The sequence below is a fragment of the Macrobrachium rosenbergii genome, chromosome 13 (assembly GCF_040412425.1).
Source record: "Macrobrachium rosenbergii isolate ZJJX-2024 chromosome 13, ASM4041242v1, whole genome shotgun sequence".
Classification (NCBI taxonomy): Eukaryota; Metazoa; Arthropoda; class Malacostraca; order Decapoda; family Palaemonidae; genus Macrobrachium; species Macrobrachium rosenbergii.
In genome coordinates, this window is record NC_089753.1 from 35735939 (window position 1) to 35763739 (window position 27801).

At 36.9% G+C, this 27801-nt stretch overlaps 1 protein-coding gene across 2 annotated transcripts; it reads left to right on the forward strand.

Moving 5' to 3' along the window:
• On the forward strand, positions 1–27657 carry Cdk1 (Cyclin-dependent kinase 1). Of its 2 annotated transcripts, none has more exons than XM_067115179.1 (7): positions 1–391; positions 6911–7108; positions 8653–8791; positions 9983–10138; positions 18928–19091; positions 19408–19549; positions 26953–27657. In XM_067115179.1, exons 2-7 carry the CDS (start codon positions 6915–6917, stop codon positions 27055–27057), a joined length of 900 nt encoding a protein of 299 aa, XP_066971280.1. In that variant the 5' UTR covers positions 1–391; positions 6911–6914; the 3' UTR covers positions 27058–27657. The 2 variants fall into 2 exon arrangements, with proteins under 2 accessions (XP_066971280.1, XP_066971279.1); XM_067115178.1 differs by lacking the exon at positions 1–391 and adding an exon at positions 2500–2636.
• Positions 27658–27801: the final 144 nt, after the last annotated feature.

Here is a 27801-nt window from a genome sequence, read left to right on the forward strand (position 1 = left end):
AATCCTGTAGAAATTGAAGAGCAACAACGACGCCTTGAGAAGATTGCGAGAATCTGTTGCACAGCTGAGAGGAAAAGTGAAGGAAACAACTGGAAACAAATAGCAGACGAAAGGCAGAATGATTACAAGACAATATATTCCTCCAGAGGGTGAGTATTGGCTGGTTTATGAAATCTAGGGTATAATAAACCCAAGGACTGGGAACACTGTTAGCCACTCTGTGTTTTGAGACAGTGTAAAGAGCGAGTTGAAGTGGTTGGATAATAAAATAAATCCAGGAAATAAATGATATTAGGTACAAGGATTTAAAAGTGGAACTGGGAGAAGACGCCACTGTTGCACTTAACAATAGCTAAAGAGTTTGGACAGCAAGACTGAAGAAAGGAAGGAGGTAAGGTAAAAGGCTAACAAGTTTGTGGGTCTAGGGGCGGAAGGACTGCTGCAAATACCTTTTAGAGCTGCCTACAGTAGCCCATGTGAGGTGCACTGATGGCAGTACTCCTAGCAGAGCCAGAGACTTGGTATAGACCGGTTTTTACAGTATATGTTGATGAAAGAAGCAGATATAGCCTAATCTCTCCTTTAAAACACGGAGAATGAAAGTGGAATAGTAGTGATTAAAATGCTAGGTCAATTTCTGAAGATGATGGAAGCTTATAAACTGTGTTAAAGGTAGCTATACAAACAAGTATGTGTCTGAAAAGCATCAAGACAGTACTATACAGTTATAGTACAAAAGCTGAAAAAAGTACTTGAATTATAGATGTGCTTGGGAAGAGCTCGGAACGTTCGTTAACATAAATAGGTTAACGGTTTGCTTTTGGTATAAATGAACCTAGTCAAAATCTGATGATCAAATTAAAATTTACGATTTTGCATAACAACGGGTGTTTTAGCACAAGAAACGCATGAGGCATTGTTTGCCGAACTTTACAGATATGTCATCTGGCCATAATATACCTAGACCGTGAACGGGGCAAGGATTTGATATAGCCAATAAGGCCATCGAAGAGAAGTTAAATGTTTTGAATAAAAGCCGAGACGACACCTGCAAAACATGGAAACAATTCACTGTAATGCGTATCAACTGAAGAAAAACCAACCACAAAGAAACAGAGTACTTTAGGCTAAAAAACAAGTGAAGTTGTAAAATGTTAGTAATTCGGCACAGTAAAATTTTGTAACGAAGAGAATCATCATATGCTTTGAAGAGCTATGCACCTTTCTTTCTTGCTTTACATTGGAAATTGTTAATATCGAATACGAAATATTTTGTGAAATTTCGAGATCTCGATATGTAGTCATACTGTTGACCACAATCTACTGCTTGAAGACCTGAGAGCACTAGGCATCGAAGATGACGTACACAAATGGTACAAAAACTACTTAGAAAACAGGAAGGTTACGGTAGTTATATCAAATGTGAAATCAGAAAAGAAAGGCATAACATACGGAGTGCCCCAAGGTAGCGTTCTGGGTCCACTGTTATTTGGCATTTACACAACTGAATTATCTAGAATTCTAAAGAAGCACAAGGTTAAGTATAAGCTGTATGCTGATGATACTCAGTTTTATTTTCCTGTCGAAACGGTAGAAGACACCATTAGTAAAATTGATGCAATGATGAAAGATATAAAAAAAAATGGATGTCGGCGAAGAAATTGAAACTTAATGAAGACAAAACTGAGTGTATGCTATTTGGATCTGGCAGTGCGTTACTATCATATTAGAAACATTGCATTTATTAGAAAATACCTAAACGAAGATACTCTGAAAATAGCAATTTGCAACCAAATACTTTCGAGGCTTGACTACTACAACGTTATATACTACGGTTCCCCTAACTACCTAATAAGAAAATTGCAAGGAGTACAAAATAGAGTCGCCAGGTTAATCAAAGGACTACGTTCCCGTGACAGAATAACCCAAGCACTAATTGAGCTACATTGGCTCCCAGCAAAAGTTAGAGTACTACTGCAGTCTTTAAAGCAATAAAATATGGCTATTTGAACCTAGAACAAATTGTAAGTCAGGCGAGAGAGAGAGCATTTGTACACTGCGCACCAAGATTATACAACAAAATACCGCCTGGAGTGAAGAGCATACAAGAATGCAAATTTAAAAAGGAACTAAAGCCTCTCCTATTCTGCAGGAGCTATGATAATGACGAGAAAACACTGAAAGAAAATTATAAAATATAAGAAGCACCTTATTTTGAAAAGGTACATGGGCCCGCCAGAGAGGGAATTATCCCTGTGGGGGGCCGTACATAACACCAAACAAAGTGAAACAAGTGAAACGGTTAGATGTTGAGTTTGAACATGCTTACGTATATATATTTAGATTATTCACGCATAAAATTATCTTCAATTTACGTTATAATTTTCTTCTAGGAGCCAATCACACCAAATAACCAGCATTTATTTTAATTTTCGTGTCATCGCAGTAAAGAACCATTGTCCAGCGAGAACAATACTGTATGGTGATTGGTCGATACGAATCAAAACAAAGTCGCCGATTGGTTAGTTGTATCCTTTAATTGTCATTGGCTGACTGAGTGTGTCGAAATTCAAGCAGTCCCGTGTGCTTCTCGACGTAGAATTATTTGTATCCCGAAAGTTTGCCGACGATTAAAGGTGCAGTATTGTTGTACATTTAACTTAATTCGTCGAGAATTTGGTCGTGTGGGAATTAATGCATTCGAGGTTTTGATTTCGTCCGACTGGCTTTTGTGATGGAATTGGCGGCGGCCATTCAAACTGAATTCAAGTAGTTTAGGCCTACTCGTAGGTTGTCCTTCGTAGTTCATTGTATCGAAGAAGTATTATGAGTTTTATCCTTTTGCCAATTATACCCCGACCTAGTTTAACCGCATTGTACATTGTACTTGACCTATGGCCCCCGTACTTGTTTATGGTGAGTCCTGAGTAGATTTACTAACGGGTAGACTGGGCTAACCTTTGTAGGAATCGGAGCAGTTTAGTGCCGAAAGTTTCACGGTATTTTCTAGCCTGGGTTAAGTTTTAGGCGATCATTCACGATTTATGTCCACTGTGGGCATTACTTAAGGTTCTTTGCAGCGTCCCTTCGGCCCATAGTTGCAATCCCTTTCATTCCTTTCACTGTACTTCCGTTTATATTCTCTCTTCCATCTTGCTATCCACCCTATACTAACGATTGATTCGTAGTGCAATGGCGAGGTTTCCTCCTATTACACCTTTCAAACCTACTCGCAATTTCCCTTTCAGCGCTGAATGACCTCATAGGACCCAGTGCTTGACCTTTGGTCTAGGCTAAATTCTGTATTCCATTCCACAATTTATGTGCAGATTTATTTAACGTAAAACGTAGCCCTTGCTTATTTCTGCCATAACCAATTTCCATCCTGCTTAGTCTACTTTTGCTTTTTTAAATCGTTTCCTTTTTCCCAGAGTTCAAATGGGCCTACGTGTATAACCTTGTTACTGCTTTCAATTCATTATAGGCCAAGGAACATGGGCCTAAGCATTCATTATAATTTTTTCTACATATGTTTTTTGCATAAATTAGTTACTAATTTTTCATTTAGTTGGAAGGGTTGTCATGTTCTATTTTCTCCACCACATGAAAATTTTTGCTTGCTTCCTTGTGACTGCTTCAGTTCACTGGTAGTGTATCGAGTCTTGCTTATCTCATGGGTTTAGTTTGTAGTTTGTTGCCCTTTCCATAGAGCAGTATGCTACAAGCCTAGTGGCTCAGTGAGATTGGATGGTAAAAGTAGACTAAACTGTGATGTAAAAGTATTTGATGCCCGTCCTTCGGATAAGGGTGGACGGGGTAACCGTTACAAACCACTTAAGTTTAATAGTATTGGATGACCACATTTGGAAACTATTATTTTAAGGTACTTAGGTATGGGGAAATTAAAAACTAGTTAAATGGGGGTAAGTGTAAAGGATAGCATTTATTAATATAGTTTTTTTTTACTAAATTGTATAGAAATGGGTGTATAAATACAGTAGAGTTGAGATAATTTGAGAAATATAGAGTACAACAACACTTTTTTTTGGTTTGTTTCTACGTGTATCCTTGAGAGGCTGGCATCAGCCGTGGTAAAAGTTCCACAGGACGCTGGGTTTTGTACCAGCCCCTTAGGGATGAAAGCAGAAATCTAAATAAAAGGCAATTAAATTTCTAATATCCCAGTAAATTCTCATATCTCATCTGTACCTGTGCTGCATTGTTTACACCCTTTCAATATTCTTCAGTCAAGGAATTATATATGTTGATAGTTGATGTCTTTGTAAAGCCATCACCTTTACATTTACAAACACTAAGATATTGTCCATGCAGTATTTAACTTAATCTGGGGTGTAGGGTCTTTATTTATGGGAAGAGGCACTTGAGGGCATAAGGTTGAAAGGGTGAGTGAATGGCTTCTTTCCTTTTTCCCTCTTGGATCATTCCTCTGCAAGGCAGCAGCCAGGCTGAAGGTCAACATGGGCTATGCTGGAACAGGCCACAATGCAAGGAGGCTTCACAGTCAATCATCTTATTTTAGAGCAGAGTGTCCCCTTATGATCTTTTCAACAAGGGCAGGATGGTTGCGGGAGAATAGTAAAGCTACCATCTGACTTATGGTACTCGGATAAAATAAGGCTGTAGTTTGGTTGGATGAGCAAATAGGTTTCTTCATTCTTTTGTTCCTTCCTTTCTTGAATGGGCATTCAGTAGTATATGCTGGATGGGTCAAAATGCAGGTAGACTTCCTATTTTTGAGCTGGGGCTCATAATGTGTAACTACCCATGCTTTCCCTTTTAACAAAGGGTTGGTAAAGCTATTATCTGGTACTCTTGGTTCTTTGGAATTTTCTTAGTGTGAGAGTTAGGTACAACTCACTTTGGCTCAGGGCCTTATTAATCTTGCATCCCTATGCCAGAATTTGTAGGTTTTAGGAGTCATGGTTTTTAAGCTTATGATCATGACCAGAAGCATGTCATTTCTGGCTGGAGACTCAACTTCCAAGTCAGTTGGGAGAATTATCCACCCAGTTCACAAGTTAAAGATGTACAGTAATAGAAAAAGAAAGATTTTTAGGATATGTATTGTAAGTTGTGTAAAATTTTGCTTTAAAAAATCCACTTGTCAAAGGATAAAAAAACTCAGATTTTGTATTTGAAAGTAGTTGCAAACAGTGCTGATTTTCTCTCAGGTTATTTTCTTAGGGTAATACCTGGTATTTGGAATGTAACCATGTCAGTAAGTTAGGAATGGATTCAGACTTAATTTCTTACCTACCATCTGACATCAAGTTTAATGGATCTAGTTGTGAACAAAACCACAAATAAAATCAAAACTACTATAAATTGTCTTTTAAAGATATACTCTGTTTAACCTGTTAAGCATCACTAATGGCACGTCTCGGTTGCCCATATCCCACGTCACACCACCTTCGTCGGAATAAGGTGTCCTCCCTCTTTCAAGGCTGGTGCCACACTGATCAAGCTCAGAAATACACTGAACTCCTACCCAAATTGTAGAAACATCATTTGGTAACACTATGAGCTAAATTAGGGGTAAATGGCAACTTTTTTTTTTTGTAACGGAAAGACATTCTGACGGAGGACATCTTCCTCTTGCCTCCCGCTAAGCTTCAGGTATTCATTGATAAATGACTGATTTATTTTTTTGTTTTGATCCAGTTTATCTCCCATAATGAATGTTACAAAGTGAAAGAAAAATCTTTTGCCTGAAGAGATATTATCACTACTTGTTGCAGAGAATGATGATGACTACAAGACTTAGCGTAGCAGCTTAGAAGCCTCTAACATAGACTGAATATTATTTATCTGATTCTGAAGAAAACCATAATTCTGATTCGAGCAGCGCACTACCAAGTTACTGGACAGTAACCGATAAGGAGAGGAGTCTCCTTACTTTTCTCTCACCCAAGGTGTGAAATATATTTGAAATATATTGTTCAGGATCAGGGAAACCCTGTGGAGTTGCCTTTACTTTTCATTCACCCAAAGGTGTGAAATATATTGTTCAGGATAAGGGAAGCCCCATGGATTTTTTCTTTTTTATGACGAAGTCATGGAGCACATTGTAACAGTAACGAACAGATTTGCCAGCCAGTTTCTAGAATATATAGAAAGTTTGCCTACAGTATCACGTGCACTAAATTGGCATGACACAAATGTAAATGAAATTAAACAGTTCATTCCTCTACTGGCTCTATGTTTCAGGGAATGGCATATGAAAGTTAAATTTTTCCCCTTTTATGCTTCATGCTTATAATCTTTAGGATATAAAAATGCAAAATAAATTTCATCTTTTCTTATTCTACATTATTTATTATCCTAATATACTTATACAAAAAAACATTATCAATGTAAAAAAGATAACAATTACCATAGACCAAATGACTGCTCTGTGAGTGAAAAAATGTGATGATACGGGAGTGGTGTTGTCTCATAAATGACACTTAACAGGTTAAGTATACAGTACTGCAACCTTAGAAATAAGAAGTTCCTTAGGAACATTATACTTAACCTGTAAGAAGTTTTTTAATACAATATACTGTATATCTATGGGGATTGTCATTAATGAGTACAGTACAGATAAGTGTAAGTTAGATGTACAGTACTCTATAATGCTTCACGGTTGACCTGAGTCGTGTATGAGATAGTGAGGTGGAAAATTAAATTTCTTTTATTCTGGCCATAGCCCTCTCTTCTTTGGTACGCTCTTCTGGAGATCCCTTTGTTAAACTTTTTGGGGCCATGTTTTCTGTATGTTGTTGTTAAAGGTGTAGATTAAGAATGATGGATTGTGTGCTTATAATGCATACATACAATTTAACTTATGGAGAGTTTGTTTAGGCCTAGAAAATAAATATACTCTTACATGTAATTATTTTTACCACAGAATTATGGATGATTACACACGTATAGAAAAGCTTGGCGAGGGGACCTATGGTGTGGTCTACAAAGCCAAGAGCCGCAAAACTGGAAAGTTCGTGGCCATGAAGAAAATCAGATTAGAAAATGAGGAAGAAGGTGTCCCATCAACAGCTATTCGGGAGATATCTCTTCTGAAGGAACTGCAACATCCTAACATAGTTTCGTAAGTTTGGATAACTGGGACTAACTTATATGTTTTTGATGAACCTCATCAGGTTTTTTTAATTCATTGGTTTCGCATGTTTTAGTTTTGAGTTGGGTCACGTTACACATGGTTAAATGGTTTACCTTCAAATATAAAGTTTATAGAACCACAAGAATAGTTTTCAAGTCGTAAAGTATCCTGTGGAAAAAAGTATGGGTGCTATAGCACTGCATTTATGAGGCTGGTGCAATTCGAAAGCTTATTCTGTTCTCATACTGTAAAATAGTTCATGAGATAAGTGATCAGTATTTTGATGAACATTAGCCACAGTATTTGGAAAGATTTAGTGATTGTACTCAATAGTTAAAGCCAGAGGAAAGCATTGCACTATACACAAACAACACAAGAATATCAGGAATTAGGAAGTAATATTCTTGAAGCTGTTATTTGCAAGTATTTAGTAACAAAGAAGAAAAGAAGCAGCATATGTTTTGCGCTTTACATGTAGTCATTATGGTATACAGTAATGTAATGACAGTTTTAAAGTGATAATACTGTACGGTGGAATCTTCCCTAACTAGTTGAGGATATGACTGCTTAGTCATGTGTGCTTGTGCTGAGCTTGTAATGATTCAGTATGATAGATTTTTTTTTTTTTTTTTCATTCTGTCATTTGTAGCTGTTCACAAAATTTTGTAGTCTCTAGAATTTTTACACAAAACACTAATCAAATTATCAGAGGAGAAAGTCATTCACAATTATAATTGGGCTGAACAAAGTATCTTTCCAGTTTTATCATTTAAGATCATTTTGGAAGACTTTAATTTATGTTGAATCTGTACTAATTTGTAATCTGTTGAATGGTATGTAAATCTCTAAAGATCCTAGTCCTTTGGCCCTGTTGTAAAGTTAATAGATGATGTTGTCTGACTATACTATTAGTGTACTTTACAGTACCTGTACTGTACTCCCATCAGTCTGTAAACCTTATTGTAATAAATGAGGAAGATTTATCTAGCGACAAATTCTGTAGCCTGGGTTATTTTAGATAGGTCTTGAAGCAGCTTGCACTTTGGGAACAACATTGCTGGTGGTCAGGTTTTTTCATGTTTCATCAGGTTATGGTTGACACCATGCTTTTAACATGATGTGACACCATACTTTCATCACACTGAGTTTTGCTGAATTAGAACTTTTAGTTTGAAGCAGTCAAGATTTATATCAAAACTGTTTCAACTAATTTTAACATTTACGAAACTTATCCTTTAAGTCAAGTATTGTGTTCTTGACTGTTGTGCTTGCAGTTCTCCTATATCATTTTGGAACTGACTGTGTGTAGTTTGCATAAATGTCAATTAAGAAATTTTACAGTAATTGAGTGAGTGCTTTGTGCACTTTTGTTTTTTGTTTGGTTGCTGTGTACGTATTCACCTTTTTTTAATTTTCACTAATTTCCATGCTTTAGATTTACTGGAGTGGCGTTCTGTTTTTTTTTTTTATTTCTGTGTTTTGGGATGTGTTTAATAGGTTTTATTCCCTTTGCTTCCGTGTCTTTTGAACAGGTTAGAAGATGTTTTGATGCAGGAAAATAAGCTTTTCCTTGTATTTGAGTTTCTTAGCATGGACCTTAAGAAGTATTTAGATACCTTTGAATCAGGAAAATATATTGATAAGAAGCTAGTAAAATCCTATTGTTACCAGGTAAGTTATAATTCTTAATCTAAGTTAGGAGTTTCTGTGATAAATGTACTATAGTCTGTGGATATTTGAGGAGTGATTAGTAATAATTTTTTAAAGTTGATTGTTTACAAGTACATTGTTTTAGCATTGATGAGAACCATTTAAGATCAACTTAAATGTAAACTCAAAAAGTCAAAATGAATTGATGAGTGAACGATGGTATAGTACCTTAATTATACTTACTCAATTGTAGATTTTGATGATGAATTCATTGATGCTCTGAATATCTCGTAAGTTAATGCAGTGCCCTGAATTAAAGTTTGTTTCCCTCTAAAATAAATACATACTCCAAAATTATTGTCAAGGTACTCAATAAACAATAAGTAAAATTACATTTAATTATATGAAATTTGGTAAGGACTTGAATATGATACTTTATTTGAAGATGATTTTCAAGAACATTTAATAGCATATTTGAAAATGATATTCAGGGGCAGGATAATAAAAGGACTAACCTATTTTGTGTCAGCATTATTATTAATTTCATGTTGTCTAATTCATTAAGATCAAGAGATTTATTGTATCTGTTGATTTTTATTCTTACAGTTCTGTTGATATTATGAAAAAATTTCATAAATACAAGTTCTGGTAATTGAGGTAACCAAACTTTTATCATTTCTTTTGTAAAGTTTTTAGTTTTCAGTGCAAGAATTTTTTGCCCTTAATCTATTGTTACTATCATTAACAATATAAAAAATAATTATTGAATGTTTAAAGGGATGTATTTTAACATTTTTGGATTATTATTATTGTTATTATTCAAATTCTTAAGATTATTAATTCATGTATAAAAGGGAACCAGGCCTTCCCAATATATTTCATACCACACAAACAGCATTTAATCAAATGGACAATTCCTGTTCTTTGACATACAGATCCATTATTATAATCATTTAACATCCAGTACCCAAAATAGCTGGATATGCCTTACATCTTTTCCATAATATAGGTTAATATTAGGTGAGGGTAAAGAGATTTCTAGAAGTAGAAGTCAAAGAATCTTACATGTAAAAATAAGAATAAAGATTGAACTAAATAAAAGGAAAGCAGTAGTAATTTGAATTAAGTAGTCATAGACTCAGAAGTAGAGAAGGAGAAAAGAAAAGAACTATATCTAATGTTCAATGACTGTTATTAGTTCTTGTATTTCAGCTATTTCAAGGAATCTTATACTGCCATCAGCGCAGAGTTCTTCACAGGGATTTGAAGCCTCAGAATCTCCTAATTAATGAATCTGGAGTAATCAAATTGGCAGATTTTGGACTTGCAAGAGCTTTTGGAATTCCAGTTAGAGTGTACACTCATGAGGTAATTTCTAGATTGTTTGTGTTTTAAATATAGAAATTTTCATAATATCCTTTGATTAAGTTAGCAATTTATTGCAGTATTTTTTAAATGAACCTTACCTCTCCATTATATAGCTTTTACTTCCGGACCAGCAATAGTTCGACAGATTGAAACAAAAAACAAGGACACTCAGTTTTCTATGAACATACGTCTGCTATCCATCTACTTTCCCCACCCCCTGCCAGGGGACCAATAGGTACAAACACTTGTAGCTGGTCAGTCTACTTCTGTTGCTGGTTTCGGTAGGAGTTCAACAGAATGTACTCAGTTTTCTGTTGATTTGTTCTTTAATTTTTTTAATATTTGTTCTGTAAGAACCTGTAAGTAAGAGTTGCCGTAATAGGCATTATTCCAGTTCTATTGGCCCTCATATGTTTTTGTTGAGGGAAAGGTTATGATTGGATAACTATGAATCATAGTTGAATGAAATGCAGTAATTGATTGCCAACGGAGAGAGTGTGTTAGGTTGTAGAAACAACTACAGTAAAAACCCCCCCCTTGTATTCAAGGTCTCACTATTTGCTGACTCACCTGTTCGCGGATTTCTCTGTGGAACGTATACACATTATTCGTGGAAAATTCACCCATTGCGGTATTTTTCACTAAAAAATATTCACTAATTACTCTATTTTCGTATAATTTTCATGACTAAATGCACTTTTTGTGATAAAACTATTAAAATACTCAGGTATAAGCATTTTTAGAGTTTTTTTGTGTGTGTGTGTGTGTTTAAACTATCAAAATAGGAGTTCCAAGTGTTTTTAGCTGGGTTTTAAATATTCGCGGGGCCTGCGAATACGCGGGGTTTACTGTATAGAGGCTAATACATGTAAGACTCAAGTTAGGTCTTTTGCTGCTTCTCTTCGATCTGTTTCTCCAGGTGAGCTTCCCATTGATCCAGGCCATATATTTGATAGGAAGGGGTCATATTTTATGTTTACTTGGCGTAAGTTTCACAGGATATTATTGATATTTTTATTATCATTGGTGTTTTCTTTCCTGTGCTACCCTCCCGAGAGTCTCGGTAAGTGGTGGTCTCTTATCGTCTTCGATGTTAGTTTCAGCTCTCATGGGAAGAAGGATCCAGTCCTTTAGATGCCTCAGTTTTAGGTCTGGGGTGTGATTATGGGAGATCTAGAATTTTGGAAGTTTAACCGGTGTTTGAGGAGGTCTGTTATACCTGTAATCCCAAATTCTTAGCAAGCAGAGGAACTTCAAGAGGTGTGTATGTAGAGTAGAGCAGAGCACAAGTAGCTGTGTTATCAGACAAATCATCCTCCCTTCTTTAGGTATGCATATATTTATATACATATGTAGTTATATGTACATGTGTAACCATATTTATACAATATATATATACTTATGACATCATTAGATATTTTTTTTATCCAACTAGATGTTGTCATTATTGTTTATTCCTTTTACTCGGAATAGGAAAGACCCTTCTTTGGACAGAAGCATGGAAGATTGTGGCATTTTCTTCGGTTGTTCTGGATGGGAACAGTGTGCTAAGGGACCAACTAAAAACATGAGGAATAGTATTCTGCTTACAGAATGGCTCTGTGTCAGTTTCTGTGGGAACTAATGATTCTGAATGTGGGCATATTCGTGACGGAACAGAAAGTTACCAATATTTAACTTTCACTTACAGGTCTTCTTACTGATGTGGCGGGTGTTGTCAGCAATATTAGTTGGGTATGAAACCTTACATCTCTCATTTTATGATTGGAGGAGAGAGACTTACCAAGTTTAGAGGGTCTAAGGAACTCATTCTTAAGAAAGTTCTTCTAAAATGTCCACGTGCTTCCACACGATTCCGATTTCATGTTGACACCATAACCTTTTGCTCAAGTGGGGTTTGGCTGGTGTGGACTGATGATCTATCGTCAAGTTTGCAAGAGGTTCAAGTACTAATGTTATCAGAGGCAGTGGTTAGTTCCCTCTTCTGGAGTTGGGTTGGAGGTATTTCCTGAGCATACACCTCTATAGGTAACTTCATTAAATTCTTAGTTTCTTACTTTAAATGCTGTCAGTACCAGCTATTAGAGGTCTTAGGTCGTCTTCTCGTGTTAAAGGCAACGCTGTGCAGTCGATCCCCGGTATTCCCGGGGGTTAGGGACCACAACCACCCGCGATAAGTTGGAACCCCCCCCCCCCCCGTCTAAAAATGCTTATAACTGCCTATTTTAATAGTTCAAACACCAAATATACCGTAAGTTATCGTCCTACACCAAATATACCTTAAACTATCATCCTACAACACTTTAATATTATTTCAAAATAATCTTACAATATTACTATTAAAAATATATGCCTTACAGCTACGTGTGGAAACCCCCTATATTCAAGCACAGCTGTTTGCTCTCATACAGTATTCAGGCTGTCCCATTTTCTTTTTACAGTACATAGGGGAAACATTGGGAATTCACAAATAGAGTTAAGTACTATACCTAAATATTTAAATATGCATTAAAAAAAACACATTTTATTGATATTTGATTGTGTTTACATTAATGTTATTTGAAAATTAGTAAATTTTTTATCAAAAAATGTATTTGGCATGAAAATAACATGAAAATACAGTAATTAGTAGTTCCTTGTTGGGAAAGTAGGTAGAGTTCTCGGTTAGCACTCTGCTAGGCCTGAGTTCGAGTCTCCGGCCAGCCAGTGAAGATTTAGAGGAATTTATTTCTGGTGATAGAAATTCATTTCTCGGTATAATGTGGTTTGGATTCCACAATAAGCTGTAGGTCCTGTTGCTAGGTAACCAGTTGGTTCTTAGCCACGTAAAATAAGTCTAATCCTTCGGGCCAGCCCTAGGAGAGCTATTAATCAGCTCAGTGGTCTGGTTAAACTAAGGTATACTTAACTTTTACAGTAATTAGTGAATGTTGCTCTACGAAAATGCTTACAACCTGGACCACAGGTCTTTAGGTCAGGTGTAATTAAAGTGCCTGGTATACTGTAACTTTTTGGGAATCTTGATGGGTTTAGTTTTTGCCTCCAAAGCTAGCTGTTTGAGTCTTTAATAAAAGCCTCTTGAAGCAATTAAACCCTCTCTTGGTAGCCCTAGGACTTGTGACATTGTAAGAGGACTACAAGTGTTGCAGAATGCTGGCTTTTGCATTGAAGATACTGGTCTTTTGATCCTGACCTAGGTTGAGAGCAAAAATATATATTTTGAGTTTTTCTTCTCAGGGTTGTTAAATGCAGATTGGACCATGTTATCAAGGTAATGAGTTTGACACTTTTATGCCATATAGGGCAATTATAGTGTACTCAAATAGAGTAAGCCTGATAGAGACGATATTAATCATTTTATGTTCAGCCCTTAAGAGACGGGCTAAATATATATCAAGCACACCCCCAGACCGGGCAAACTTTAAGGTTGGCTAATTTAAGAAAAAAACACAGTGGGAAGAGGAAGTTATGCAAATGCACCTGGTGTAAGAAAATAAAATCTAAAAAAGTTTCCCTACCTTCCACAGGAAGTTGAAAGTGTCTGTTTAAACCCTGTGTGGGGCCTCTTTTACAAGACATTCGTAAAAATATGTTAATTTTACCAAGTTATGCATGTTTTTTCTAATTATTTTATTTTATTTTGTAAAATTATAATTACAGCTCACACAGTATCATAACAGATAAGAACTAAAATTAGCAACAGATTCTGAATATATTTATTGAAAAATATTTATGAGATTTACTGAGATGGGGAGATGCAGTAACTTTTTGTGAGGCATACAGTACATGTTTTTCTAATATTTCTTTGCGCTTTTCTTTGCAAAATTACAACTATAGCTGACATACTATCACAAAAGATAAAAACTAAAACCAACAGTAGTCCCTGAGTGTATTTATGAGCAAATAGATAAAGACATCCTGGAGCTTCAAAGAGGCAGTACATCCTCTGAAATCTCAAGGCATACTGATTGATCTCTCCCATGCCAAGGTAATAAGTTGCCATAAGCCATTTATGGACCATTGAAGTGCTATGAACCTCTTTCCCTCTAAATTCCTTCAAAAAGTATGGCGCGTAATATTAATACTCATAAGGATTCCTGTCCATCTCCCAAAACCTCTTATAGATAATCATTAAGGGTTGGGGAGGATTGAACACTACTATGTCTAAATGCTCTGCTCCTTTTTCCATTATTTGGTCAAATGAACGCGCATAACTTCATCCTGAGTTATTACTTTACTGGAGGTAATTATTCAGTATGGAAATTATTTATTATGGGTGTACTCAGTCACCCATAATAAACAATGGAAGGGACTCAACATCCAGAGGTTGGCTGTAGACAGTGGGCTATGGGCATCCCCTGTTTTGGACCTGTTTTGAGACTAAGGGTAGTCGTCGTCTTTTTTTTTTTTTTTTTTTTTTTTTTTTTCTCAACAGTGCAAGGTCCTATAGCTTGGGAAGGAACACCAAGCTGTTCCCTGGTTAGGTCTAGACTGTAATGCCTTTCCTACTCTAGCTATGTTTCAGGAAGTCATCAGTGTATTAGGGCAACTTTGTAAGTTGTCTCTTGGCATTGACTACCCCAGGTGACCAGGGAAGGCTGGGTTTCCAGTTTCTTTCAGTGTTGGATGCAAGCAATCAAGAGATGAAAGGTTTCATCACAGTCCCACAAGCTACAGATGACTGCATGGTATGATCCATGGTTCTGGTGAGCTCAAGACAGGATCTCACAGTAATACCATTATCAGTGCTGGGAGATCATCTGCAAATCGATTCTGCCAACACAAGTGGTCAGGGTGTAAGTCATGGTCCCACACTAAGGGTTTTTTTTCAGCAATGATACCTTGATAAACAACGTGGTTAGGTTTCTGTTGTTCCCTAACCATGTTGTTTATAGAGGTATCGATCCTGGAAAAAACCTTTAATGTGGGACCATGACTTACACCCTGACCACTGGTGTAAGTCATGGTCCTGCATTAAGGGGTTTTTCCAGCACCAATGCCTATATAAACAACATGGTTAGGTGTCTGTTGTTTCTGAAGCATGAGGAAACATCTTGGTGGCAGCCTTTAAGGCTGAAGGGCCATGTTGGCTTTGGCTATAGGCTTTCTGAGGACAAAGACATCTAGATGTTTTTCAAGGTGTTAAAGTGGAGTTTCCCAGGTTTCTGCTACGTACTGTACCTTGGAATCTGTATGCTGTTCTTCAGTTCATTATTTTGTTGATTAGAACAAGCTCCTTGTAAAGAAGTTCCTTAGGAAACTTCACAGTAGCCTTAGACACAGCTAAAGAGTGAGAGAGCCACAATCTTAGTCAGATGAGGTAGGCTTTGCTAAAGACAAGGCAATTATCTTTGCCTTATTTTGGGCTAAGTACAGTTTTGGGCAAGTCCCTTGCCTAGAACAGTATCTTTACCTAGCCTGGAGTCACTAGGGCTTGAGGCAGTACTGCCTGTAAGGATTGTTGGAATTGCACTAAAAGGATTAAACATGATGTAAAGGTTCTGTGTTTAGTGATTTGGAAACTGGAGCTTCCGAAGTGTAGGAATGTAATGTCCTAATTAGATCTTTGGTTAAAGATATTCATGCTAATTTCTGTCCTTAGTGGAAGGTAAGCCACTTGACATGTGAGCAATGGCTACAACTTTTAAATTTGGAAAAAACTTTTCTTTGGATAAGATAGTAAAACCACTCAGTGGCATGGTAATCTTGTATTTGCTTTGGTTTATCTTCATGGTGTGGAGATTAAATACAATTATTGCAGAGCATTAACTCCTCTGGTTTGTGCAGTGGATATTATATCCTGACTCAATAGGTAGTCTTTTTTGGTCTACTGCTTTTTAAACCTGCTTGTGGTTTTTGGGAAGCTTAGAGGTTTTCAGTGTTGAGTATTAGAAGTATACCTTTTTGTACATAGGTACTTTTTAATTATCTGTCATTGGCTCTGCAGGGTTTTGGCACAGTAACCTTACCCCTCCTTCTGCTGAAGGGGACACCCTCCAAAGAGACTTCAGCTATCTTCATGATGAGGATCTCATACCTAAGTGAAAATCGTCCTAAGGCGGCATTATTAGCCTATGGATTGAATTCACTGGTTAAAACAAACACTTGCTTTGTACAAAATATTTTGTTACTAAGTAGCCTTTAAAGGCTTGGCAGATTTCCACTTTGCCTACCACCTTTTTCAGATGTGGGAATCAGCTATATAATGGAGAGGTAAGGTTCATTTAAAAAATATAAATACTTTATATTCATTTTTCAAATACTTCTCCATTATTTAAATTGCTCTCCCTACCTCCCCACATTCAAAGTGGACAGAAGTAGACTGATTGGCTACGAGTGTTTGTACCTATTGGTCCCCTGGTGGGGGAAGTAGATGGATAGAAGACGGATACTCATAGAAAACTGAGTGGTGGTGTTTTTTTGTTATTTCAATCTGTTGAACTAGCGCTGGCGCGGAAGTAAAAGCTGTATAATCGAGAGGTAAGTATTTAAAAAGTAAATGAAATTAAGTATTTATATTTAATGATCGTGTTCATCCTAGATATTTTTGACTTTGTATAGTATCTTGATAAATCATTTCATATGGAAGTATGTTTATTTTTGTAGTTAGGACTGTAACAGGTTCACTTCTTGAAAGTACAAGGTTGTAGGGCTAATACACAAAAATGATCCATCGTTTTATTCGGGGAAAGGAAATATTTATTTAACTGAGTAATAGCAAGCATAATTTCTGCTTGATACCAGTGGGCTAATGTGCTTAAGTTTTGAAGAAGTGTCAATGGACTTGTATGGGTGCAGACTACTGCTTACAGTGCCAGGTTTGTCAGGATACTAGTACAGAAATGCAGAGTGCCTGATTGTGATGGTAAAGAAAGGGTGTCTGCTTTTGGTGATCCATCGTTTTGTTAGCGTTTCTTTTTGACCAGAGTCGAGCAGATGTATCTGCTGTTATTACAGTGCAAAACACATGGTGCGCAGTAGGCTTTAATCAAGGTTCTTTGCAGCGTCTCTTCTAACAATTGTTTCATAGTGCAACTATGAGGTTTTCCTCCTGTTACACCTTACAAACCCCTTACTCTCAGATTTCCTTTTAGAGCTGAATAACCTCATAGGTCGCAGCGCTTGGCGTTCGGCCTAAATTGTATATTCTGTCTATCTGTCTGTCTAGTCAGAGATATGCACTTTCATCTCTGTTATATTTTGTCTAGTGTTCATCATGCATCCCCATCAAATTATTTTCTACATGTTTATATCACTGGGGCAGTTGAACCTCTCCATATTCAGTTGTTCCTTGTCTTTGTGAAATTATATTTCATTTACAACATTCATGAGGTTTTTACTATGAAGGCAAGATGCAAATGTAATTAAATTAAAGATTTTTACATTTCAAATATAACCTTAAGTCATGTACTAATTTATAGGTAGAGTACAAATCCAGTCGTCTGGCAAAATAAAATCAAAATGTTGAAGTGATAGGGATCAACGATATTGTGTTAGATGTGATAGTGAGATGAATAAATGAGGGAATAATGAAGAATATAATAGGATCATCGATTGATTTCGCTATGAATGGAACAAAAATATTAAAGAAAAGAATTGCATCCATACACCAGGTGAGGCATGCACAACACAAGTAGCACAGCTGAGCTTATACTGAGAGAAACAATAAGAGATAAGCAGTGAAAAGAAGAACATGCAACTAGAAAAAAGGAAAAAAAATCTGCAATTGATGGAAATCATTAATAGATGTCATACAAAGCAAAGGGCAGGAGGGATGACATAGAGAGACATGGTGGTAGTGTAGAGATGCACAATGAAAAGAAACGGACAGACAGGGAAGAGGATAAAGGTAAATAGAGGAGGAGAGGAAAGAAGCTGAAAGACAAGTGGCAAGGGTAGAAGAGAAGATTGGGAGGTTAGGAATCAGAGCCTCAGCACAGATGAAGAAAGATATTCATGAAAGTGAAATTGATTGGGAAATAGTGAAAACATGTTAAGTGGTCAGAAAATAGGAGCTGAAAATGGGGAATTAAAGTTGAGGAGAAAAGAGTAATGGATCATGGAGATGATGTATTGAACATCTAGTTAAAGAGGATGAACATAAACAGGAGGATGCTGTTGGCTGAAGGCTCTTTGGAAAGATATCAAGTGGAAAACCCCAAGGACCATCAGGAACAGAAAGTGAAAAAGAAAGAGCATACCTGTAAAAATATGCTGAGGATGAGGGCAATACAAAGAAGTATAGACATTATCAAGGGGTAAGAAGGCTAGAGAATACTACTGGTAAAATAATGAGGAAGGTGTTGGAGGAAAGAGTAAAAATTAATTAAAATTGACAACTTTAGATTTGACTTTATGCCGGAGAATTCAACTACAGAGGTAGTCTTTATAAGGGGCATTGAAGAGGGCTTTTAACACTGCTATGACAAGCAGTTAGATGGACATAGGAAAAGCAAGGGGTATGAGAAAGACATCTCTAGTCAACAATGTTATTGTACCATTACAAGATCTAGAGTAAAATCAGTGAGATGATAATTGTTGGTATCCATCAAGTACCAGCCTTGAATCCTTTGCTGCTTAGTATAGTAATGAAGGAAGTTATTAAAAAGTGCAGAAAGTGAGACCCTGAGGGTTACACTATACAAAATCAGAGGAAGAGATAAGTATGTAAAAGATGGAAGAGTGGAATGGAGAAGTGAGGAGTAAAGCTCAACATAAGCAAACCAATGTTTTTGATGACCTTGTGTGAGTATAGTAAAGACTTCTAGTCAAATATTATTTTTTCATAGGTTGTGACTTTATGGTACCGTGCACCTGAAGTTCTTCTTGGATCCTCCCGATATTCTTGTCCTGTTGACATTTGGTCATTAGGCTGCATCTTTGCAGAGATGGTAACAAAGCGCCCTCTCTTCCATGGCGATTCAGAAATTGACCAACTTTTTAGGATTTTCAGGTAAGTTAATTTTGATTAAATTCCACAAAAGTTGTTTCTGATTGAAAAGTGTCAACCTCAACAAAAAAAATTGCCTTTTGACAGGATATATTGTGAACATATTAATATAATTTAGAAGATTACATAACAAACTAGTTCTGTGAGGTTTTGTTCCACAGTTCCTCATATTTTGATTGTAGCCAATTTACTAATTAGGTGGTTCATTGTGCATTGAAATAATTGCTGTCTTATTTCCCTGTCATTAAGTTTTCTTTTATTGCAATAGATAATTTAAAGGTATCGAATGAGTAATTTCAAATTATAACTGAAATTTTAGGACTCTGACGACACCTACTGAAGATAATTGGCCAGGGGTTACACAACTACAGGATTACAAGGCAAACTTCCCAAATTGGACAGACTATAATTTGGCAAATTCAGTGAAGCAGATGGATCCAGATGGGCTTGACCTTTTATCAGTAAGTAGACTAGGGATGAATGCAAAAAAATATAGTTGAGTAAGCAAAGACTAAAAAGAATGAATGAAGATACAGTGAATATAGTTTATGAATTTAAAATGCTAGGCAGTTTATGGTATCTTGACTTCATTTGAGGATATTAAGTGTACCTTTTGTTGTACACTGTAGGCAGGACAACAGGTTGTGCAGTGTCCATTTCTACCATGGCTACATTGCATTCAGTCTTTTGTTTTATCTGTTCTCTTCAGTTACTAATTGGCTGTCCAGCATCTTTTATCTCGCTATGCTTTTCATTCCATTCAAGAAAAATCCTTTGGTCAAGCCCTGTAAGGTTGTAGGAATGTGACCCAGGTCTTGTAAAATGACTGTATGATATGTAGTAATAAGGTATCTTGCTTAAAGGAAATGGGGAAATATTGCTGAGTTCCTCTCATGGCTTGGCTTAACAAGATTTTACTGGTTTTTAAATCAAAATGTACAGAGCCTTATGATTTGTCTTTGGCGGTTAATCAAAATGAACTCTTTGGCTCTTAGCTTCTATTACTATTTTGGTTGTTAAGAGAGCCACAGGTAACTTTGTTTGGGCATCATATTTCTCCTGATTTTGGTGCTTCTATTTTAGTTTCATGTAAACTTTAGATTGGTTTTATTGGAATATGCTGCTCACTGTTATATTGCATTTAAGCTTGGAAAAAAAGCAAGCTGGTTTTTTCGTATTTCTTAAACATCTGTTTGTATAAAACGTTACTGTAAAAGCATTCTTCTCATGAATCCATTAATCATAAATATCCTGGATTTCAATTTTGGTTGGAAGCAAAGCAGATGAACCCTGAAGAGAAGACCCAGATACTGTGCTCTTTATATGACTGACAATAAAGCAAGTACAGCTTCTTAAATTGTGGGAGTTTCTGTAAGTAACAGATTAGCAATGGAAGATATGATCCCAGATCATACACTCACCAGTAAAATAGGTTTGAAGGAAACATGCCCACCAAGTAATACATAATTGAAGGACGAAGTCAAGAAGAGGATTAAGATGAATGACCCAGATCCTTCCAGACTGCTAGCACACAATCCATAAACAATCCACATCAGTAAATAAACATCGAAGATTCAAGTGAAATAACTTGCCAAAGCCAATAGGAGACTGAGTTCTTAAAAACAAAACTATTATTGCAGTTTGCATTAGCGAACAGAAGAGAGAAGGCTTGGAGGATTCTGTTTGATGGAGGTGTACAGGCAGTCCCTGGTTATCGGCGATCCGGTTTTACGGTGCTTGTCTAGTAACACCGGGGATGGGCACTATCATCGCTGATTTTTGGTTATTGGCGATTTTCGGTCATCGTCACACTGTCGGGAACAGAACCTCTGCCGATAACCAGGGACTGCCTGTAATTAGAGGGTTCTTGTAGTGTACTGACCAATCATCATGAGAAGAGGAAGGCAAGGCAGGAATAGCAGTGTTGAAGAATGAGCTGCTTTTACTAGATGGGGTCCAAGCAGTGAACTCTTAACAGAAGACTATAGGCTTAAATGAAAGATTGCGCAAAATCACATGGAGCTGACTGACATGCGTACAGAGGCAAGGGCAATCAAGGTAACAGTCTTGAGGGTCAAAATCAGCATGGAGATGTCTGACAGGGGTTCATAAGGTGGCCTAGTGGGGCTGTTCAATGCCCAAGCCAAGGCACTTTTGAGGTTTAATGGTTGCCTGTGAATTGAGTGGCCAGAATTATGAAACTTCGCAGATGCTGTCATTCCCATGTCTAACCTTAGCTGGAGGGAAACTGAATAAAGGGTGGAACAATAACTATTAAAAACAGGTAAAGAGCTTCTTGATGTTCCTAAGGTGGACAAAGGAGTTGGCCAGTAAAGGAAAAGAGGTCTCAAGTGAATGAGAATGCCAGTTCACAAATCTTGCCTACTTGCTGTAGTAAAGGGGAGTGGTTGAAGGCTTGCAGGGATGGTGATTGCCACAGCAGCAATTTTGGAAATATCACCCCAGCTATTACCAAAAGGGGCAATTGAGTCATTTGGGTGTTTGCTGATGTCAGAAACTTCACTCAAATCTTCCTCAGCAATCCAGAATTGGAAAACATACCCATCCAGACTCCCAGACTTGAGCGTGGCATCCACTTAAGAAGCTTGTGGATTTGGCTGTGGAAGGCAGTACATTGGTAGACTAGCCCACTGTGACAGAGTTATATGACAACCCCTGTCGAAAGTTTTTGCATAAAACATTGCAAGTTGTTTGGAAAGAACATAGACACCCTTCTGCCCAAGCAAAGATCTTAACTACCAACTAGCAATGGGACTGACCTCGTCCCTCTCAAGTTTTGTTGGTGTTGTCAGTCATACCATGACGCACTAACATGACAAGATGGTCACGAATGCATAGAAGCCCAAAAACACCTTTGAAAACAGGCAAGGTGAAAACAGGCTCTAACCCTCATATGGGATGGCAGGACTTTGTCTTTTCTGGGAACCTCTTCCTGGTTACTTTGTGTCTAGCCCATGCCAATGGAATGAAAGGGTGACTGGACCAAGTGGCTGAGAAGCAGAATCATTAATGGACCTAGTAAGGTTGACTGTGGGTGGCATGTGAAGGCTGCTGGTGATTTGGTGTATATCTCTGGTACTTCCCTGAGGATCTTGTCAGTTGAGTGACTTGGGTCATGAAGTGGAGAAACGTCAGTGGCCATGGTGACCGTGAAGTGGAGCTTTTTTCTCTGTGTTAACACACAGCACACCTGAATAAGAAGATAAAATGGCAGTCCATGTCCGTATCCACTGCTGAAGGAACTGGCACAACCCATTCCTTTTAACAGAACACGTTCCATTGCAGAATTGCAGACCAGTGGGTCAAAAAAGTTATAAAGGTGTCAGTTGCATCCTTAGCAATGGCTTTCATGGCAAAGGACAAGTGCCTACCCTTTGAAGAGCTGCCCTGGATCTGATAAAACTTTCTGAACTGTTGGTTAGGCAGAGAAAGGAGATATTTGTTACTCTTTGGGCAGTCTTAACCCTAGCTGCAGCTGTAACCCTTTGGAAACAGGAGAATGTCCTTTTGAACTAAATCAAGAAACTAGGTCTGGAGAGGTGGTCATTATGTCAACAAAGAGAGTGCATGCAAATCTGCACATGCTGCTAGAATGAGCTGGAAGCAGTGACTGGACTCAGCTATGCATAGTGGGTCAAGGCTGATGCCTCTAACACTTCTCATTCTCTACAGGTAGCAGCATTGTACAGGAGTAAGCATCATTAGATGAGTCTTGACACTTGACAGCCGAGGTTTGCAGTGTAAAGTGAAGTTTAATGAATCGCCAGTTGCTGCTGTGGATGCACAATGTTTTTGTATTTATCATCAAACCAGGTCACACCCACACACTAACATGTCTGTTTGGAATGAACTCTATTTACCCCTATGAAGAAGGCAGTACAAATGCAGGTCCTTGTCCAAGGAACACATGAACTGCAGGAATTGCCATTCTTCCCACAAGTGTTCTAAGGCATTATTAGTTTAATGCTCTTTCCTGAAGGCAGACACAAGGGAAGTACACTGCATAACAATAAAATGACAAATCACTTTATTTTAGGCATTTAAAAAAACAAAAAAGCTAGTAGCGCACAGCTAAGACAGGAAAAGTAAACCAAACATAACTTAATGAGGAAAGGCAGAATATTTGCTGGGTAAAAAGTACTGATATGGACTAGGCAAGGGCAAAAAGCTACTCTAAACAGCATATTTAAAGACGAGGCCAAAATGAAATTTAGCAAGGATCACATGCTGAAGGAATCACAGGAACTATGAAATGAGTGAAAACTGAAAAAACAAGTACTCATATTAAACAGTGATGACATGTAACACAGGCCCAAAGGCAGAAGGTGCTAAGTGTCAATTTTTAACACTTGATTATACCACCGTAGAATAAAGTAAATTAAGTGAACACATGCATGAATGAAAAGAAATGTATGGCACAGCACAGTAACTGGAAGAAGTATTAATCTTGTTATATTTTTACTTCCGTTCCACAAAAAGTTGATAAAAGTGAACCCTTGAATTATCAGATGCTTTTAGGTGTCTAGCCCCCTACCAAGTAACAAAGACCCATAGGATAGCCTACACTTGAACATTTTCTAGATATTCCACTTCTGTCAGTAATTCGAGTTCATAATCTAAACCAGAAAAATAAATGGAACCCAATTTAAAGATTTTTCTACAAATACATTGCATTTAAAAGGGTAGCCTAGGGAAAAATCATGCTTAAGTTTGGTAAGGTGAGGTGTTACTGAGTCTTCAAGATTTTTGGAACCATCCTATGCTGAAATATTTTTACTCTGCCCTTTTAGAATATTTTTTCCTTGCTTGGTCTGAAGTAACATACCATCCTTAGCATTCAGATCCTCCAAGACCACATATAATGTACCATTCATCAAGTAGTGCTAGAAATTTCATACTCTCTGTGACCAAAGTTTGGGTTGACCTTTCTAATGATTAATTTATGGATTGATTGATTTATGAAATTTAGGCTGTCAAGTCAAGTACTGGGGCATTTTCGACCATTCAGTGCTCAAGACAGCGAAAAGAGGGAGTTACAGAGGTTGGATAGTAAGACTGAAGAAAAGAAATGGGAATGGAGGTGATGTGGAAGGCTATAAAGTTGGTACAGCAAGGGACTGAAGGGATGCTGCAAATGCCTACAGTGCACCGTGTAAGGTGCGGTAATGGCACTAACCCCCTAAAGGGGGATTAATTTGTTAAGACTGGAACTGCGTTCAAATTTGGCTGGGCTCACAAGTCTCAATTTTCAAGTTTTTGTTATTTCACATATATAATTTTCTTCTGTATTAATTTCAATCCTAAGCTTTGTTTCCCACTCATGTTAAAGCTTGGTAGTAATAATAATACAATAATAACATTGTGGAGATGGATTTTTAGAGATGTTAGTCAACATTCAAGTTACTCCATAGGGTGGGTAGTGCCATTGGTGTACCTTAAGTGGTGCACTGTAGGCATTATTTCCAGCTCTTTGTAGCATTCCCTTTGCCCTTAGCTGCAACCTGTTTCATCTTTTTACTGTACATTTGTTCTTATTATCTTTCTTCCATCTTACTTTCCATCCTCTCCTAACAATTATTTCGTAGTGCAACTGGGAAGTTTTCCTCTTGTTATACCATCAAAGCCTTTTTATTTTCAATTTCCCTCTCAGCACTGAATTACCTCATAGGTCCCAGTGTTTGGCCTGAATGTGGAGTTAGTAACCTAAAATTATCTGACAGTTTTCAAGTTTTTTTATAGTGGAAATAATGAAGATTCTGACAAAATTCCTCTAATTGATTTATTTACAGAACATGCATGATTAGTTGAAGCTTGTCTTATTTTATAATTTATTAGTTTAATCAGATCATTGAGGTACTTTATGATTGAAACTTGTATGTTCACATGGTATGCAACTTGTGTTGACCTGCATTCTCAACACCTGTCTATATGTCAAACAAGTATGACCAGCTTAAATACCACAGAAAATTTCTTCAATAAGGCAGTCTTTTGTCGTGAACAGTATGACAGTCCAATGATGGGCTTGGTCTGCTTTAATTTTTATCAGATTCATTGTTTCATAGTCTGCCATTCATTACAGATGATGGTTTTCGGGATGTTAAATAATTGCTGACTGGGATGGTAACATTTGATCTGGCCTTGGGAGTTGCAACTTCAGCTACTTTATTGGCATCTTCACTATTAGCAGTTATGTCTTGGACCATCGACACATGGTCTCAAGTTTGTCAACTTTCACATTCACAATGGATCCCTGATCCTATTTTCCTGCCACGAGCAACCAGATTTGCTGAACAGCAGACCCAGTATGCAGTGAATGTCTCGCTGTAGAACCTCTCAGTTCCAGGGCTCCTTTATTCCTCACACTTTGGACTGAGGAAGTCTCCCTGAGGATGTTGTGCAATTGGAACTTTAAAAGTTCAAGCGAAGATGCAATGCATCACTACCCTGATACTATTCTCCATTCATATTAGTACATTTTTATCTATAATTTTTTTTATAAGTGAGATCTCTTCTTTTTGTATTTCCCTTTACTTCCTCTTACTTCTTCCTAATGAACACCATATTCTGTGGAAGCTTGAATTTCAAGTCAGTGGCCATTGTGGGCTTGTTCCTTATGAATAGGGCGCATCTTCTGAATAATAATAATTATGCCTGTATGGGCAGGAATCCAGCATATTTCAGTATTGAAAAGCTAGAAGTGTTTAGTTTACTTCGACCATTATATCAGATATGTAGTTTCATTATAGTTGCCAGTTATCTTGTTACTTACAGTAAAGATAACACATATTTGCTGTATTTTGCAAACTGTTCAGGTCAAATGAAGTGCACCCTCAAATGGCATTTTTATTTACCAAATTTTTGCAGCTTAACCTTTTAAGTCTACTGTTTCAGAGCCAGAGCTGTGATGAATGTCACTGTACATGATTCAGTGGCTGTGAAGTAGCTATTCTTGCTGATAATCTGTTGTCATGTTAAAGCAGATAAATGGTTTTTCTTTTTTATTGCCCATAGTGAATTTCTGTGCTGACCTCAGATTAGCCATTTTTGACTATTTTCTTAGTTGTAGACAAAATGGCTAATCTGAGGTCAGCACAGAAATTCACTATGGACAATAGAAAAGAAAAACCATTTATCTGCTTTAAAATGACAACAGCTTATCAGCAAGAATAGCTAAAAGCCAGTGAAGAACAAGAGGAATTTGTTTCTGGTGATAGAAATTCATTTCTCGCTATAATGTGGTTCGGATTCCACAATAAGCTTTAGGTCCCGTTGCTAGGTAACCAATTGGTTCTTAGCCACGTAAAAATAAATCTGATCCTTTGGGCCAGCCCTAGTAGAGCTGTTAATCAGCTCAGTGGTCTGGTTAAACTAAGATATACTTAAATTTATTTTTTTTAGTTGTAAAAAATGTATTTTTTTTAGTTGTAGAAAAATTACTTCCCCATTGTATAGCCAGGTGAGAGTAGTTTTTTTGGGCTCTACTATTTTATTATGTTTTATTTTACTTTATCAGTAGCACTTGTTAAGAGAGAATTCATTAAAGTAGATTACAGGTAACTGCACAGTAATCTCTCCTAATGAATTCCCTCAAGTGCTGATAGGGGCACAAGTCCCATGTACTACAAACACCTAGTTGTCTGGCATGAGTCCCATGTACGACAAACACCTAGTTGTCTAAGTTCTTTCATTTTATTGTGTTCAAGAACACATCCTTCAGGCAGTTCTGTGAATCTAGAAATTGAATTTTCAGATTTTGTCAAACTTGATAATCAGTGAATTTTTGTAAAACTAGAAAATTGAATATGATGATCTTGTTATCCTAAGATCTAAATTTTAATTTCAGAAAACGCTGATCTATGACCCAACACAAAGAATAACTGCCAAGGAGGCACTGAACCATCCATACTTTGATGACCTGGACAAGTCTACTCTTCCAGCTCCCAACTAATTGCAGAGCTGCTCTTTAACTGTGATTCAATTTAATTTAGCCTCTTACATAGCTTTCCTTCTGTTGCTTTACATTTGAAAGAAAATTACTTGACAGTAATGTTCTTTTACTTGTTTCATCTCTGAAATGAAGGTAACAGCCATGAATTTCTTTGATTTACACTGGAATTTATCATTATTTTATGTATTATTGGAGAATCGATTGTGTAAACTACATTCACATGCTGTTTGGTTATTCATTATTCTCACATTTTTTTAAGAGGACTTTTCATGGTTGACATTTTGGCTAATGATAAAAACTTTTCATGATATTTAGTCACAAATTACCTTCAGTTTGACCTCTTTATCACACAAACAATTAGTCACAGTGCATTGTTTTGAAGATTCGCCATGTAAGGTAAATCTAGTTCTTATTACTGTACTGAAAGCCAAATTTCTGCAAGGTGAAGGCACATAAAGGCAAGCATGCTTATATTTTTATAAGGTATTTTGTTTTGTAAAAAATAGCTTGTTTATTGTTGATACAAGAAAAAATATGGTGACATGAAATGGTGTTAGGTGACTAATAGTTTGAGAATTTCAAATAAATATATATTAAAAATCTGTTTTCATAATTCCTTCAACCATGCAGATGTGATGAACACAGGAGGAAGTATGCTTGCTTTGACCTTTTCAGTAAGTAAAACTGCCAAATAGATTTCTTTGAGTATTTAGACCTGTATTCATTAAAACTGTATACAGATCA

Excerpts from the sequence above, each read along its gene's own strand:
- Cdk1 (XM_067115179.1), top strand. The coding sequence starts at position 6,915 with ATGGATGATTACACACGTATAGAAAAGCTTGGCGAGGGGACCTATGGT. Across the intron at positions 8,792-9,982 it reads TAAAATCCTATTGTTACCAG|CTATTTCAAGGAATCTTATA; the intron begins GTAAGTTATAAT and ends CTTGTATTTCAG. Across the intron at positions 19,092-19,407 it reads CAACTTTTTAGGATTTTCAG|GACTCTGACGACACCTACTG; the intron begins GTAAGTTAATTT and ends CTGAAATTTTAG.